We start from the raw sequence: 17,173 nt of genomic DNA on the forward strand, positions 1-17,173 counted from the left end.
AGTGCAGCTACAGTACAGTGGTGAGTGCTCCTGCAAGAGGTGAAACAGATCAGAGAGAGGGCCAGTCATACAGGGCTTTGTAGGACAAGGTCAGGAGTTGAGGCTATGTTCCAACGTTAGATATTAACTGTGCCTCTCCTTTGCGTAGTGTGAGAAGTTGTAAACTGTTGCCCTCCTGCCTGCTCTGTCTGTCCAGGAAACAGTAGGCTACAGAAATGCACCAGAGGCAGCCATGGTTGCCAAGTCTTTAGGCTTTACGGCAGGGGGCCATGGATGTGAATGATGAGCTGATTGTTGGAGGTGCTCAGATGGGTGGCAGTTGACATTCCTGCACCCCATCCCCTCACTGCCAACACCAGATGTGAGCACCCGATCAATCAGAGGCAAATCTCATCCCCCTTGTGGAAATTTCTGAGGAAGTGATGGACCTCTGAGCCTGAGGAAAGATTTAATTCCCCTCTTGGATACAATCTGTCCCCTTGAGTGACCTTATTCCAGATCCTCCAGGTCTATGCCTGGGTGAAAAAGAAGACACCTTTTCCAGGATCCGCCATCATCTCCTCAGGCAGGACCCTGATGCAACAGGAAGAGGACTGAGATGAGGGAGTGAGGGCGGCTGGCAGCGGCAGGTCTGTCTAGAAGCTGCAGGATGGCCAAGGACGCAGCCAATTCCACTAGAGGGCGCGCGCCCCCAGGCGACCTTCCAGCGCTCCCGCGACCAGGCGACCTTCCAGAGCACCCCCGCGCTGTCCCAGCGCAGGCCGGCACGCCAGGCGGACGCCCCAGTGGCCGGAGCGGGAAGCGAAAGGGCCGGACGCCGGTCCCTAGGGTCCTGTCTCTGTCACACCGTTCTTGGTACCGCTCCTGGCCTCCTTCAGACCTTCGAGGCTGCAGACTTGGTCATCCAACCCGGAGTTTGTCCCTGAGGTCAGGGGCGGGAGATATATTCGGGACAGGTCAGCAGTTCGAGCTTGCCCAGGACAGGACAAAGGTGGCTCAGGTGCCGTTGTCCCAGCAGGCGGCATCTCGGTTCTCAGCCCTCGGGTCCACCCTGCGCGGTCCCCAGCTCCTCACGGGTTAACCCCCCTCGCCGCCCGCTCGCTTCCCGGTGCCAAAGTGGGTGTTGCTGGAATTCCTCTCTCCCTCTCCCGTAATGAGGGGGCTGAGCTGTCCCTCCGAGGAGGGGGCATGGTGTGGATAAAAGAGACGAAAAAACACGGAGAGGTTTCCAAAAATAAAGCCCTCTGGTTCCCCTTCAGAAGGCTACAGCTACACGGAGAAGGCGCGAAGGTGTAGCCGCGGTGCGCGCCCAGCTGGAGACCCAGCGTGGACCCCAGGCGCAGGGCTTGCAGCCCCAGGCAGCTCCCGCCGTCCAGCCCTCAACCCGGGGAGAGCCTGGCCCCCAGTTCGACTCGGGGCCCCCTAAACGAGGAGAAGCGGGCCGCCAGGAGGGGACCCGAGCGCAGCCTGCGGGTCGCCTCGCGCACCAACTTCCACCCCCAACACTGTTCCCCACGCGCACTGCTCTCCAGAGGCCCCCAGAACCATGAAGCCGCCGACCACCGCCGCCTACCCTGGGCGCGCCCTGCGGAACCCCTGGAGGAGCTTCCTGCCTCTCACCCTGGCTCTTTTCATGGGTATGGGTCATGCTCAGAGGGATCGGGTAGGAAGATACGAGCCGGCTGGCAGGGACTTGAATCGGCTGTGGCGCCCCGGGAGCAGCCACCCTGTAGCGGCTGCAGCCAAGGTGTACAGCCTGTTCCGGGAGCAGGACGCGCCCGTCCCGGGCTCACCGCCCGCGGAGCAGACCCAACCCGGCTGGGGGAGCCCCAGGAGGCCCGGCAAGGCGGAGGCCAGGAGACCGCCCCGCGCGCAGCAGCTGCGGCGAGTCCAGCCACCTGCGCAGACCTGGAGAAGCAGTCCGCTGGGCCAGCAGCAGCCTGCACCCCGGGCCCGGGCCGCCCCGGCTCTCCCGCGCCTCAGGACCCTGCAGCGAACCCGGGCTGCGCCCCCAACTCCGCCACGAGGGCGGCTCACGGGGTGAGCACTGGGGAGGGAAATGGGGGCTGGGGGAAGCGAGGGTTGGGGCTAGGGCTGTGCACTCATTACTGGAGGGCTAATGCGGGCGAGAGGAGAGGGTGCTGGGCTCTGCCCTTCCTCCCTCTGGCCTCAGTACTGCAGGGAAACAGCACCGAGACCACTTTCGAAGAGTTTAGGGGAAAGAAACAACATCCTCACCTTTTCGTACCAGCTTTCCGAGACCCAACGTTAGATCCTTTCCTAATGCGCCTCTGCATTCGTCCGCTTTCGGCTAACCGGTGCCCGCGGACGCCGGCTGTGCTGCTGGGGTCCGAGAAGGAGGCGGGAGAGGGCCGCAGGGTGGGCGTTCCGGGCACTTGAGGCCCAGAGGAGGTTCAGTGGGCACAGAAGGCGGGTAGGTGGAGGATGTCGGAGGCTCCAAAGTGCGAAGGCAGATGCATCTCTGGGAAGGGAGCTGGCAGCGAAGCCTGTGCATTGGGGGGAAATGTTTTGGTTGGGGCGCAGGTTGGCCTGGGCACAAGGATTGTTGAACGTGGGGATGGGCGCAGGTAGGCTCGAGGGCACTTTGGACTGGAAACTTGCCCCCGGCGTGGATGCCGCACAGTGGTTACATGGGGGAGTGGATCTGTGTGTCCGTCTGTGCAACTAGATGTCAGCGTGACGGGCGCACTTTGCAGGGCTAAGCCTCTCCCCAACGCTGCAATTGATTTTTTCCCCTCTCCTGGGGCAACACCCGTTGCCCCGCTGGGGCACCCTCGCAGCGTGGGCAGTCTCCCCAGTGCCCCCAGTTCCCCAGTCGGGGATCATCCTGGCTGCAGGGCGCTCAGCCTTGCCAGGTTTGTCAGGTATGGCCAGCATGGACGGCACAGGAGCCCCAGGAAGTGCCCGATTGGGTGGGGGCACCATCCGGGAGGCTGGAAAGGAACCTGGCAGCCCTCGTGGCTTGGGCCTGATTTACCAGTATGGTTTACTCCTGGTGCACACCAGTTCCACTCCCCAGGACACTCTTACGGCCTTTTCATTCCTGTTTTCCTTGGCGGCAGCACTCTTCTCCCACACTCAGCAGGATTCACTGCTTCATTCAGATGTCTACCCAGAGAGGCCTTCGCAGACTACTCCTGCCCCACCCTCTTTCTCCCTTCACCCTGCTTTATATAGCTTCTTCATAGCACTTATTCCCATCTGACATATTATATTTCTGTTTTTGTTTCTGTGTTTATGGTCTGGTCTCCCAGCACATGCTAATGTAAGTTCTCTGAATGCAGAGGCTTTGTTTGGTCCATTGCTGTGTTACCAGTGCCTAGAAGAGTGCCTGCATGTAGGTGACGCACATAAAGTAACTGTTGAACGAGTGAGTGAACTCCCTGCTGCCCACAGAAGGTCCAGCTTCAAGCAGGCAGAGAGTAGACCCATGTACTGCCAAGCCACTTACACATAGAATCAGCAAACAAGCGTTAATGGAGCACCTTGCCATGTCTCACTATTTTCCTTTCCTGGCCTGTGCAAATGAACACATGCGTCTTAAGAGCAAGTGTGCAGAGCATGGGATCGTGGATGGGCCCCAGAGATAAAGGCATTGCTCCTGCCAGGAGAGCAACTCAATCACTTAAAACCGAGTTAGAGAAGTGGACAGATATGTACCAGGGAATGTGCTTTCTAGTACCGGAAGCTTCATGGTAAGCATGAAGGAACGGGACAGTTGTGGCTTAGGAGCTCAGAGCAGAAGGAGGCCCTGTGAGCTGGACCCCCTGGCACTCCATGGGCAGCGTGTGAAGAAGCATAGAGGAGGTGGCAGGGGTGAGGCCTAGAGGTATAGCACTGCCCAAAGACAAGAGCTTCTCATTGTTGGCATTGACCTGGGCAGGACTGCACCTGTAGAGAGCCATGGGCGTGAGGCTGGAGGCATAGATTAGGCCAGATCATGGAGGGGCTGAAACCATAGGCATTTAGGTGGGGACTGGGGGAAGGTGGGATAGCAAAGGGTGGGGGTGGCAGAGAGCACTATTAGAAGTCGTGAAATGAGGTGATGACGAGCAAAGCAGATTGTCACAACAATCAGGCTGGTAGATGTGCACAAGTGCCACCCACAAGCACCTGCCATATGCAGGTGCACACATCATATCACATGCTGGGTTTGGCTCCTTCCCCAGATTTATTTTTATTTTCTGCAACTTTGATAAAGGACAGGTTCCTTTGGCACTCCAGCCAGCCACTCCAAGTCAACAGGGAAGGGGCTGATTGGCAATCTTGTTAATGGGCTTCCTCTACCCAGGTCCATTCTGGCTCATGGCTCTTGGCCAGGCTGACCTCTCTGGCAATTGCCTTGTGGGTTGCTCAGGGCCAAGAACCAAGTGCCACCTGCTGGTGAAGTTGGGAATTACATCAACACTGCTGGGGATTCTATATTCATTCAATAAGTATTTGGAGGACCTCCTATGCCAGGCACTGTGCTAGAGGGAGGGGATATCACAGTGGTGAACACAGCTTCTCTGCTCATGGAACTGGCAATGTAGTGGGGACTTATTGCACACAACGAACCAGAGCAGACACAGTTCCTGCACGAATGAAATTTACAGTCTATAGGGGACTTTTTAAGTCATTGTTTCACAATATTCAGGGTTTCTTGAACTAGCTTCACGGCATACCATCCTCACATTTTCTCTGTCTTTTCCCTCTTGCTCTATTATTGTTCTTTAAATGTATGTACTGTTAAGTCAACAGGATGTTGTGTTTTATTTATTTTAAAGTATTATATATTACGAAGTTTCGTACAAACATACAAAATGTATTGGATATAATATAACTCACAATCCAGCTTCATCAAACCTTAATATTTTGGCATATTTTGCTTCTAATTTCTTTAGTTGAGATTTCCTCTATAAATTTGCCTCCTTCTCTCCCCAGAGTCAACCACTACCCTAAATTTACTTATGATTCCAAAGTATGTTTTTATACTATTACTATAAATACATGCACCCATAAAATACATAATTTGTTTTACATATTTTAAGCATAGATAAGTGATACCATACTGTATTATCCTTTTTTACAAGTTGTCTTTCCTCCTCCTCCTCATTCGATTTTTGAGATTTAACCATGTTAATATAGTTAATCCAAGTTTATTCATTTAAACTGTTGTATATTATGCCACTGTCTGAATATACCACAGTTTATTTTTTCATCCTCCAGTTTTTGGACATTTAAATGAATTAATTTTTTTTTTGCTGTTACAAACAGTGCTTGACTCATTTTTCTACATAAATAAATTCATATTCAAGGAAACTTTGTGTCACTATCATAAGTTGAAAATAGAACTACTGGTCATGAAGAGAAGAAGGTAAGTGTAGGAAAATTGAAATGAAAACAAAATGTTCTCAAATTCTAGTCACACACCTTTATCTTAGGAAACTCAGTCCTGCGTGCTCCCTATTGAAAAGGGAGACTGGCAAGTGTTGGGGAAAGGACCTGGCTTGAAGACTTAACCTCAAACAGACTTTTTTCACTGATCTAATAAGGCTAGAAATGAGAATCACTTGCTCACCAGGTGACTCAGCATTGTTGAATGCTGTGATTGTGGAAACCCAAAACCCATTTTCCTGCCCTCAGTGTTGCTCATCCACTTTTTGGGAAGCACTGGATTAAGTGAAACAAAGAAGTATTAAGTGTACCCCACGTGTGAGGCACTGTGTTAGACTCTAGAGGCACAAAGAGGAATGTGGAAAAAACCTTCAAAACAAAGAACAAGTGTTGGTGAGGATGAGGAGAAAAGGGAACCCTCGTGCGCTGTTGGTGGGATTACAGATTGGTACAGCCACTATGGAAACAGTATGGAGGTTCCTCAAAAAATGAAAAATAGAACAACTTTATAACCTAGAAATTCCACTCCTAGGTATTTATCCAAAGAAATCCAAGACGCTAATATGAAAAAATATATGCACCCTTATGTTTATTGCAGTGCTGTTCAAAGTAGCCAAGATATAGAAACAACTGGAATGCCCATCAATAGATGATTGCATAAAGAAATTATGGTACATTTGTACAATGGAGTATTACTCTGCCATAAAAAAGAATTCTTAGCATTTGCAACAACATGAATGGACCTAGAGGATATTATTCTAAGTGAAATAAGTCAGACTGAGAAAGACAAATACCACATGATCTTAGTTGTATGTGGAATCTAAAGAACAGAATAAATGAGCAAACAAAACAGAAATAGACTCATAGATACAGAGAACAAACTGATGGTTCCCAGATGGGAAGGGTGTTGCAGGATGGGTGAGAAGGTGAAGGCATTCAGAGGTACAAACTGGTCGTCACAAAATAGTCACAGGGATATGAAATACAGTGTGGGGGATGTAGTCAATAATGTGAAGACTATGTAGGGTGTCAGATGGGCACTGGACTTCTCAGGGGATCACTTCATAGATCATATAAATGCCTAACCACTGCGCTGTACACTTAAACTAATATAAAATAATATTGGCTGTCAACTATAATTATATATAATTAAATATATATATATATATATACGTATACATATATATATATATGGCCATGGGATGTAAAGTACAGCATAGGGAATATAAGCTATGGTGTTATAATGGCTGTGCACGCTGTCAGATGTATAGTAGACTTGGTGGGGTTATCACTTTGTGAGGGGTGTAAATGTCTCATCATTGTGTTGTTTTGTACACCTGAAATCAATCTTTAAAAATTAAAAGAAAAAGAAAGAACCCTCAAGATAGTCAAGACAGCGACCCATACAGCCAACAACCTGGGACAATCAGCACTAAGATCACAGGAGATGGAGAATGGAGAAGGCTGGGTAGTAACTGTTAGGGGAGGTTTTACACAAAGGAGGTAGCATTTGATCTGTAAGTCTTGGAGTATGCAAAGGATTTTGATGTCAAGGAAGAGAGGGAAAGTATTCTAGGCAGAGAGCAGCTTAAGCAAAGGCATCAAAATGTGACCACATAGAGTGCACCTGGGGGATGACAAACTGTCCTCGGAGGATCACGGCCTTGGTTGTGGGTGGTCATGCAGATGAGGGAGGGGTGGTGATGTTAATTAAACTCCACAGGGGGTGGGGGCCTGGGCAGCTTCGTAGAGGCCAGTGGAGAGCCATGGCAGGTTTTAGACAAAGGATCGGTGTGATCCGATTTGTCCCAGGGGGAGCAGCAACCATCCCAGGCTGTTAGCCAGAAGTGTCCTCGAGGACTGGGCAATGAGGCTGCATAGTGGGCTAACGTTTGCTAAGTGGTGTCACCTGGAAGTTTGGGTTCATATGGTCTCTGAGTGGTTCCTCCCAGGAAGTCAGAAGCCCTGAGTCATATACTCCAGTTAGTCAGGCTATTTACTCTTGCCAGCTAGCCAGAGGCCACTAAATGGTCATCTCCCTGCTGGCCACATCCCCGGGCCTCTACCCAAGACTCTATACTGGCCTAGAAAGGATCCTCAGAGGACTTCGCTGAGAGCCTGAATCCCTCGTGAGGGCCCTTCCAGGCTCAGCCTGCCCCCCACCGGCCTGTCCTCAGCTCCACCATTGGCAGGCAGGCAAACAAACTGGTCGTCACAAAATAGTCACAGGGATATGAAATACAGTGTGGGGGATATAGTCAATAATGTGAAGACTATGTAGGCTGTCAGATGGGCACTGGACTTATCAGGCCTCGCTACTGTCCTCCTACAGTCAGCTGCAAAACCATCCTAAAGGCGTCTGAGGTGACAGCCAGCTCAGGGGGCCTCCTTGGGCTGGGCTCCATGCAATGATCGCTCAGGCAGGCTGGCCCCTCAGGCCCTAGAAAACGCCCAGGGCATGCACTCTGTTTCCTTTGGAGACCTCTCAGGCCTCTGAGAGGCCTTGTCACCACCACAAGGGTCGTGACTTGCAAATGGATGAGCAGTTTCCCCTTCCACCAGGGCACGCGCTCAGAAACCCTGGGTATGAGGTCCAGCCCCTTCCCAGAACCCAGGGCTTGTGCCCTGATGGAAAGGAGCCTGTCTAGGTGCCGGAAGCTGCTGAAGGCAGCAGTCCAGAGAGGCTTCGAGGTGGCTGGAATGGCACAGCCTTTGGCTAGGGGGACATTCTGGGAGCTCCTTGGGAGGCAGCTCCCCACAACATTGGGCCAAAGGGTCAGGAATGAGCCTAAGCTTTTTCCAGCTGCAGGAATTTATTTTGAATATTTTGTAAGGCTACAAAACCACACAAACTTTGGGGTCCACTCAAATGTCAAACAAACTCCTAAGTGGGACCAGATGCTCATCATGCTGGCCACAGAGGTCACAGGAACAGCCCCGGCTCTGTTCTTTACCCTGACTCTCCTCTGTACCTCTGCCACCCACTCACCCTCACTGAGTTTCAGTGAGTGCTTGGTAGATCATTTCCAATGCTAATGATGGGGTCCACAGGCCAGCACCCCGCCCAGGCTGAGCAGGCGTCAGGCCCCCAGAGGTCTTCTCCAGGAAGAGCCCTTCTAGGGAAGTCACCGAGGTCCAAGCATTTGGGTCTTTAGATTGAGAGTCAGGGCTGGTGACACCTGCTGGTGCGGCAGGGGGCCTGACCAGACACCTGAAAGAAGAGTTTGGGCGAGTTGTGTGAGTGCCCCAGCCGTTGCCGCAGGTCAGTGACTCCTGTGGGTGCCCTCAGTGCCAGCACTAAAGAGTAGATGGGAGAAGGACTCTCCCCCAGAAAGTAAGTCCCATCAGCCCGCCAAAGTTAGAACAGCGTGCTCCTTATGCAGAGGCGGCTTACCCCAAATCTCCAGCCCCATCTTCCTACCAGCTTGCCACCTTATAAACCCCTCTTAAATAGAAATTCTAGGTCCCCATGCTCAGTCTTACCACGCACCAGCCTGCCCAAGGGCTAAGGCTCCTCCCAGTGTGATTTGTTGGCAGGTGATGCATATGTATGTCCTTAAGACACTTTTATGTGTCTTCTAGCTTCCCTTGGATTGTCATCATCTGTTGGGCAAGAACCATGGTGTTTATCTTCGGTGAGAGGCAATGTAGAGTTGGAGCATGACTTAGAGTTGGGTCAGCTCCAGTTTAAATCCAGCTCTGGCACTCGCTTATTGTGTAGCCTTGGCAAGTGACTGAATCTCTCTGAACTTGCTTTTTGATCATCTTCATGTTCTCGGTCGCTATTGTCCTGTGAAGTGCTTGCTCGTGTCAGGTGCTATATATCCCTATCTCGTTTAATCTTCACGACAACCCAGTCAGGCAGGTGTTATCTCTGGTATTGTACAGATGGAGCGAGTGAGGTTTCCCAAGATCCTGCAGAGAATGGTGAGTCAGTATTTCCTATTAGATTTGCAGGATCCCAGGCTGTGCAGCCTCCTTAGATAAGGGGGACAGTCTGCCCAGCCTGGCAGTGTCCTCCTAGGTTTTACCTGTGAGAGAGCGGGACCATTCAGAGGGGCCCTGGGAATAGTCCTGTCTGAGCGTCCTTATGCCTGACCCTGTTTTGGTGACTCCACAGGAGGAACGTGTGTGGGGGACAGTGCTGCCCAGGGTGGACCACAGCAAACAGCACCAACCACTGTATCAAACGTGAGTGCCTCCACCCCATCTACCCTTCTCCTTCTCTCTCCTTCAAAGTGGGCTGGGCATGGGGACTCCAGAACCTGGAGCGAAAGTGTCTTCCCTAGTCTGTCTCCTGAGGATGCAGCTTCTCTCCACAGTGGAGGCAATGTGCTGTGGAAGGGAGGAGATTTAAAAATGCCTCCAACTGAAAACACCTTCTCAAATACAATCAGCACTCATGTTTTTAAAGCTCCTTGCATTCCCTCCCTGCTGCCCCACTGTGTTGGCACCCTGCTTATTCTGTCCCTTATGTGCCCACATGCTCTTGTGGTCTGTAGAATGTGGCTGACCCAGAGCCTCTGCGTTGCACATTTCCAGGGGCACCGTTCACAGTGTGTGCTATGGGAATCCACCTCTGTTTTGGCCCCACTGATCCTGGCCTCTGTCAGGCATCCTGCCAGGACGGTCAGTCGAGGCTCTGATTCCGTGTCTGGCACAGCCCTCTCTGGACTGCTCTGAAGGCTGGCTGGCTGGCCCAGATAGAGGAAAAGAGAGACCACTCATCTTAGTTACGTGGAAAGCAAGAAGTAAGGCAGGAGGAGCCAGGGGCTCTATGCCCAAGCCTCCACGGATGGTGTCGGAGGCAGTAACAATGACAAGAGCCAATACCCACGCAATACTCACTTTACGCAACGTGCACTTACATAGCCTATTTGGAGGATGAGGACACTGAGGCATAGACAAGTCACATGACCCAGAAATGGCAGGATTTGAACTCAGGTAACTTGACTCCAGGGTCTCTCTTCTTAATCACTATATCCTGCTGTCAGATGCCTTACTGTACTTTCTGGGCCTCATGTTCTACATCTGTGAACTGAGGATGACAGTGTACTACTACTACCACCACCACCACCACCATTACTACTACTACCACCACCACCATTACTACTACTACTACCACCATTATTATTATTACTACTACTACTAGCAGTAGTAGTCTCACCATTACTGCTACCACCACCACCATCACTGCCATTACTAGTACTACTACTGCTAGTACCATTACTGTACTACCCCACTACTAATAGTAGTACTACCATTATTAGTACCACGACCACATACTACTACCATTACTGCTACTGTTACTACTATTAATTTTGTTACCACTGTTACTACAATTACTACTATTACTACTTCTACTACCATTATGACTGCTACCACCATTACTACTACTACCATTTCTGCTGCTGCTGCTACTACACCACTAGCTAACAGCTGAGGATTCACTATGTGCCCAACACTGTACTAAGCTCCTCACGTACATGTCTTAGCTAAGCCTCTCAATAATCCTATAACATGAGTATTCACTGATCGCCCCCACTTACAGATGAGGATACTGAGGCTCATGTTAGCTGGGAAACATGGCCCCGGATATTCTACCACACGTGCTGGAGCAGGACTGGATCCAGGCAGTCTGACTCCAGAGCCCTGTTTTCTTCTCTACGAGGCTTTGTTCTCTTCCAACACCAACTGAGGCTGGGCCTTCTGGAGTTTGGAATCCCCACAGGTGATAACAGATATGGGGGTTTTAGGGAGCCCCTTGGGCCTTTCCCTCTCACACCCAGGGCCCCTTTTTAGCCCCTGTCAGCTCCTCAGTTCTATATGACAGCTCCAAGAGCTCCCCTGACTGTCCCTCCTGGAACTGCCACTACCTTCTGCCAGACCGTAAGCCTGGCTGCAAAGCCTGTCTCACCAGCACCCCTTCCTGCCCAAGGACAAGCCCCCAGGCCCTTTGCAGTCTGAGGGTTTCCAGGTGCGTGACAAAATCTGTGGTGCTCCCAGCCCTGATGGAGGCCCTCATGTCTGGTCTGACATCCCCCGAGAGGGGGACAGGATGGGGACGAGGTAGAGAGATGGGCTGCTTCCAGTCCTGCGGCGATGGGGATTTTGGCTTACCAAGCTCTCAGCTCTGCCTCACACCTGCTGGCCCTGACCTCTCCCTATGTGATAATGAAGCTCAGGCAGAATCTTCGGTCTCTCGAAGGCTCTCCCATTAAAGAAATCAAAATCCCAAACTACAAAACAAACAGCAAAGCAGATCTACTGCCTGAAAATTCTTTCCTTCTCAGGAACCCTGAATTAGTGGGGGCTGTCAGAGGACAGACCCTCTGTGGCAGGGGGGAAGAGTGGCGGAGGGACGTCTGATAATTTTAAAGATGAAGACAGTGAACCTCAGAGAGGTAGTGACTTGCACAAGGTCACACAGCTCGTGAGAAGAGGATCTGTGACTCAAAATCAGTGACTCCCCTGGGAAAGAGAAGCCAGGGATGTGGGTAGTCAGGTGGTTTTATGCTTAACAGAAGCGCTCGGGCTGGGACCTGGGCATTGGTGATTTTTTTTAAGACCCCTAGGTGATTCGTGCTAGAGCTGAAGACACTGTAGGAAGATCTGCCCTGGGGGGGATCTCAAATTTGAATGTTCCCCTGAATCCTCTGGGATCTTATTAAAGTGTAGATTCTGATTCAGCAGGTCCGGGATGGGGCTGGACAGTCTCTACTTCTAACAAGCTCCCAGGGGATGCTGTTCCTGCTGGTTTCAGGGACCCCACTTTGAGTAGCAGGGCCTTGGGAGACTCTGGAGGCCTGGGAAGGGATTTGGGGTTGGGGAAGGGGAGGGGCCTTGGTAAGTTCTAGTGAGCTGAGCGGAGTGTGGCTGAGGTTTGAATTGAAGCTGGAACAGGGTGGTTTCAGAGGGGGTGGGCTTCTCACCAGCTGCCCAGGGAGTCCGGGCACAGGCCTTGCGTCTCAGCTTCCTAACTTGCACGTGATTTTGCCATGTTAGTCTCTGCCAAACTGGAGTTTCGACACTGGAAACTCGAGGTTGGGTGAGTCTGCAGATTGTCAGAACCAACGTGTGTGTGCATTCTAGTGCCCTAGCCTGGGGCTGCCAATACCCACTCCACCCTGGGGGTCCTCACCCTGTTATTTCTCTCCTGGCCCTCTCGCCCTGCTGCTCCCCTGGTCGCCCCCTGACCCACGCACGCAGGCTGGCAGCTCTCCTGGAAGAATTGCCAGTGGGCGTCAGTCTTTTCTACTTGAAGTCAGTTTGCCTACGGAAGGTCTGTGTACTAATGAGCGAGGCCTGTGCTGTTTGCTTGTTGCTGTCTTGCTGCTAATGAGCCTGACAAGAACCACTTAGGCTGTGGGGCCTTGGCCCTGGATGTCTGGGTCCCGAGATCTGTAGAATGTGGAACTCTTGGCTCTGCACCCTGTCAGCTGGCTCTCCTGCTTCCCCCAGTGGTTTGTGTCTCCCTCTCCCCTTCCCACAGCTGCCCTCTTGGCTGGAGCCAAGACTGGCAATGCCTGGGAATGCTCATGCCTCTGTCCGAGCAGTTTCACATATATGGGGTGACTCCTCGGCCAGCAGGAGAGGAGGGTTGACCAGGATGGGTGTGTGTCATCCTCCCAATTGCCAAGAATGAAGTCTAGTCCCAGAACCGTGTGTCGACCTAGTCCATTTCCTGGTCTCTCCAGATATCTGTGGGTCCAACCCAATGTCCATGCCCAGGGAGTGAGGAGCCCTTGCCCCTGGGCCACCCCCTGGCCTCCTCTTGCCTCCTCTCACAGAATCCTAGGTTGCTGGTACATACCGACCATCCCCCTGGCAGGCCCCTTCCTTCACCCCTGCCAGTCCCTGGACCTTGGGGAGTCACTATGTCCACAGGTGGCTATTATTGGAGCCACAGCTCCTCCCTCCACCTTGGCAGGGTCTTGAGCGGGGCCCTCATCTCTTCCTGTCGTCTTGGTATCTGCCTTTCCTTCTGTGGCTTTGCCAGCTCTGCCACACCATGTATGTGTTTATGCATTTGTGGAGACAGCGGACTGAGGCTGTCCGGCCCGCTCAGCTGAGGACTGTAGAGGGTGGGGTGCTGGGGTCCTGTTTACAGTTAGGACTTTTGGAAAACTGTCCAGTCTGTCCATACTGACTCACACCCCAGTACACACACAGGCTTTGGGGGCTTCTGAGGCTCACCCTGGAGAAGATGATTGGAAGAATTCTTTGAATTTGTCTCAGCCTAACTGCACAGACACTGCTGCTGCTCTGGAGAGGCCAGAGGGAGTCCCTGCAGCTGTTGGGGAGGGGGCTGGGTGCACTACATTCCCCCCACCCCCAGCAGGAAGGCTCAAGCTTCAGAGCATGTGCTTCGGATTCTGGTGACAGATTCAAGGAGTCATAGGCTTGAATCCCAGCCCTGTGTCCTCAGGCAAGTGACGGGTCCTCTTCTAGACATGCAGCCTCAGCCAAACAGTGGGTATAGCAATCTACTGTATAGAGCTGTTTTTGAGGATTAACAAAGATACTACTCAGTAGCTCTTCCAGGGGGTCAGGACTTTACATTATTAATTTTTAATCCTCACAACCACCCTATAAGTTAGATTTTATCTTTATTCCATTTACAGATGAGGGCAACTATTTGTCCCAGTCTTATAGCAGAACCTGGAACTTTGGCTGTTGTCTTATTCTAGAGCCAGGAGACTGTATTGCCTGCCTGGGTTTAAGTGCCAGCTCCACCACTTAACTACGTGGCTACGGCAAGATGCTTAAGCTCTCTGTGCCTCAGTTTCCTCTCCTGTAAACTGTGGCTAATATTAGTGTCTCCTCACAGAGTTGCAAGAGACAAAGAGATGATGCAGGTTGAATGTTCAGTTCAAGACCTGGTATGTTCGATGTGCTCTACCCACGTTTGGCTTTGATTTGAGGGCAGGGACTGTATCTCCCGGCCCACCCCCCCGCATGCTGCACAATACGTGGCAAGTGTTCACTGGATACAAAGTAAAAGGCTCAGTAAGTGTGGACCGAATAATACGGGGCCTGTCCCAGGTCTGTGTCTGAGACCCCAGGTCTATCAGTGCTGCCGGGAAACTCCCTACAGTGTTCAGGAGATCCTGGAGTGGGCCTGGGCATTTGCTCGTATCTTCTTGGTCCAGAGCCTCTGCGTAGTTTCATTCTGGTTCATATCTCAGTGCTACGAGGGCTCCATCGCTCCTGATCTGGTCTCTCCTTGGCTTCCCTGAGGGAGCTTCCCTGGACCACTCATCCCAGCCCTGTAATGACCCCACCCCAAAGGGAAAGACTATGGACAGATGGGTAAGAGCCGCAACTTTGGAGCCAGATTCCCTGGGTTCAAACCCTTGCTCCATCACTTACTAGCATGGTGATCTTAGGCAACTGCTTGGCCACTCTCAACCTCAGTTTTTCCATATGTCGAATGGGGATGAGAATAGTACCTGTGTTAGTCATAACACTCAAGAGAAGAGATACATGTGAAGAAATGCGCCCAGGGCCTCGTAATGGTGAGAGCTGAAGAAACGTTAGGGAAAAGGGTCAGCGCAGGGATATGATTTGCAGGTCCTTCACTGATTAGGAACCACCAGGAGACAGAAGCTGGAGCCTCTGCATGGCTCATCTCTGCATGACCATCCTGTGAGACTCAGGAGTCCAAGAGAGTGGTGTAGAGGAAGGAGGGAGGTGGCTAAGGGGGAAATCACATGACCCAGCTGACATGAAGGGTGCAGTCCCAGCAAGAGGCCGTCCATCTCCCCACCACCACCACCACCTACAGGCGCCTTAGGTCTTTCTGGTGAGTAGGTCCATGCCCCCTAACTTAGGAGCTGTTCTTACCCAGGTGCCCCCTGAGGCCGGGGACTGTGTCCTGTCCATAGCAGCGCAGTGCGAGCCTTCTCTATCTACTTGACATGTGCTTGTTAAGGGACGGAGTGTGTGTATGATTCCATGGGGCCCTGGTAGTTTCCTCCATTCATCCCCAGCTGCCTCTTCTTGCCTCCGTAGCTGGCTTCTCCTTTTCTACCCAACATCTTAATGTGGGGCTGCCCCAGGACTTTCCCCAGATCTCCCAAATCCCCCATGTGAAGGGGGGGGCATGGGAGGCAAGCCAAGCACCAGTAGGCACCATACCAGACAATTAACATGCAGCAATAATATGAGTAGAGCAATGCTCCCTCTGCCAGGCACCACACTAAACACTTCCAACCCTTTCACCCTGTGAGTGGCCGTCACCGACTCTCTGTCCGGGTCCCTCCTGCTGCTGCCTTTCCTCTACCCAGCAACGACATGTGGCTTCCCAGAACTAGTCCTGGGTCCTCTTCTGTTCTTTCTCGCTGCACCGCTCCTGGAATGACCTAATGCATTCCCAGGGATGTAAACATCGTCTCCGGGCTGACGACACCCCGATTTATGTATATCTTCAGCCAGATCTCTCCTCCAACCTCCAGACTCCTTCATCCCACTGCCCACTCGACATCTGCTCTTGAGGCCTCGCAGACAACCCCACCACAACTTGTCCAAAACGAGCTCGTGGTTTCCTTCCCTCTGAGCCAACAACCCACCCTATAGGGTCTTCCATCCCCTATTAAAAGCATCTCCAATCCACCTGAATGCTGGAGCCAGACACACCTGGGGGCCCTCCAGGACAATTTCCTCTCCCTCGGGTTTTATGGCTAATCTGTCACAGGCCCCGTTTTACTTACTAACTTTCTGAGGAAACTGTCTGCTTCTCCCTCCTTCCCCTGCTTCTCCTCTAGTCCAAGGCTCAAGCATCCTCTCCTGTGTGACAGCAGCCACTGGCTGGCAGCTCATCCGCTGTCCCCCTTACCCTCCAGCTCTTTCTCCATAAATTAGATTATAACACATCCCTGTCTACGCCTCCCTGCTGTAGTGTATCCAGCCTCTTCTCTCAGCACTCACCCCTCCGTCACCCAATCCAGCCCGGGCTCCTGGAATGTCAGCCTCCAGGCTGTCACACATGCTACTCTCTCTGTTTGCTTTCCCTCCTCGCTTTCTGAGGCTGGCTCCTCGTCATCTTTCCAGTCTCTGTTTCAAGCTTCCCTCCTCGGAGGAGCTCCCCGTAACCACTCAGTCTAGAGCTACCCCCACCAGCCTTGTTATTCTGGATCTCAACCCCTCGACTGTTTTCACCATAACTCATATCCCGATTTCTGTTCTTCTTGCTTGTTCACTTGTTGTTGTGACACTCGACAGTCGGTCTAAGTTGGAAACTCCATGAAGAAGAGGACATGTCTGTCTTGCTTACCATCCTAGGCCAACAGTATCTATAGGATGCACAATCATTTTCTAGATGAGGACACTGAAGCTCACAGAAGTGAAGAAACTTGCCCAACGTCATGCAGTTGGAAATCAGAGCAGCTCTCTCCTCCATGCTTCTGCCCTGGCCTTGGTTGAGTTGTAAGCAGAAAGATGTCCTCCAACTCTCCCAAGCTTGTACTGCTGCAGAAGGGCTTGGATGGCTCCAGTCAGCCATAGAGCTGTCTCCCAAGACCTGGAGCTGCTCCCCTGGAAAAGACTGGTGCCCGGGCTCATCCCTGATGGGGGCTACCCCAGGACCCCGTCCCATCCTTGTTTCATCTCCAGAGACCCGTCCGGCAGTAAGGCCTCCCAAGTCCTGCCTCCTCCCAGACAAGGAAGGTCCTTGGGGCTGTGACACGGTGGGTGGTGACTTTTGCTTAGGAGCAGGAGCTAGACTTACATGCAAACCCAGGCCTGAGCCCTGGGCCACAGCCTTGCCCGTGGTCCC

At 52.1% G+C, this 17,173-nt stretch overlaps 1 protein-coding gene across 3 annotated transcripts in view; it reads left to right on the forward strand.

Moving 5' to 3' along the window:
• Positions 1 to 852: 852 nt before the first annotated feature.
• LTBP2 (latent transforming growth factor beta binding protein 2) overlaps positions 853 to 17,173 on the forward strand; it is a 95,918-nt gene continuing 79,597 nt past the window's right edge. The window contains exons 1-2 of one of the 3 annotated variants that reach the window (XM_033108394.1): positions 853 to 2,040; positions 9,518 to 9,588. In XM_033108394.1, coding sequence (XP_032964285.1) covers positions 1,547 to 2,040; positions 9,518 to 9,588 — 565 coding nt within the window. In that variant the 5' untranslated portion in view covers positions 853 to 1,546. The remainder of the gene's footprint in view (positions 2,041 to 9,517; positions 9,589 to 17,173) is intronic. The other 2 variants (XM_033108393.1, XM_033108392.1) reach the window with 2 other exon arrangements.

The sequence above is a fragment of the Rhinolophus ferrumequinum genome, chromosome 6 (assembly GCF_004115265.2).
Source record: "Rhinolophus ferrumequinum isolate MPI-CBG mRhiFer1 chromosome 6, mRhiFer1_v1.p, whole genome shotgun sequence".
Taxonomy (NCBI): domain Eukaryota; kingdom Metazoa; phylum Chordata; class Mammalia; order Chiroptera; family Rhinolophidae; genus Rhinolophus; species Rhinolophus ferrumequinum.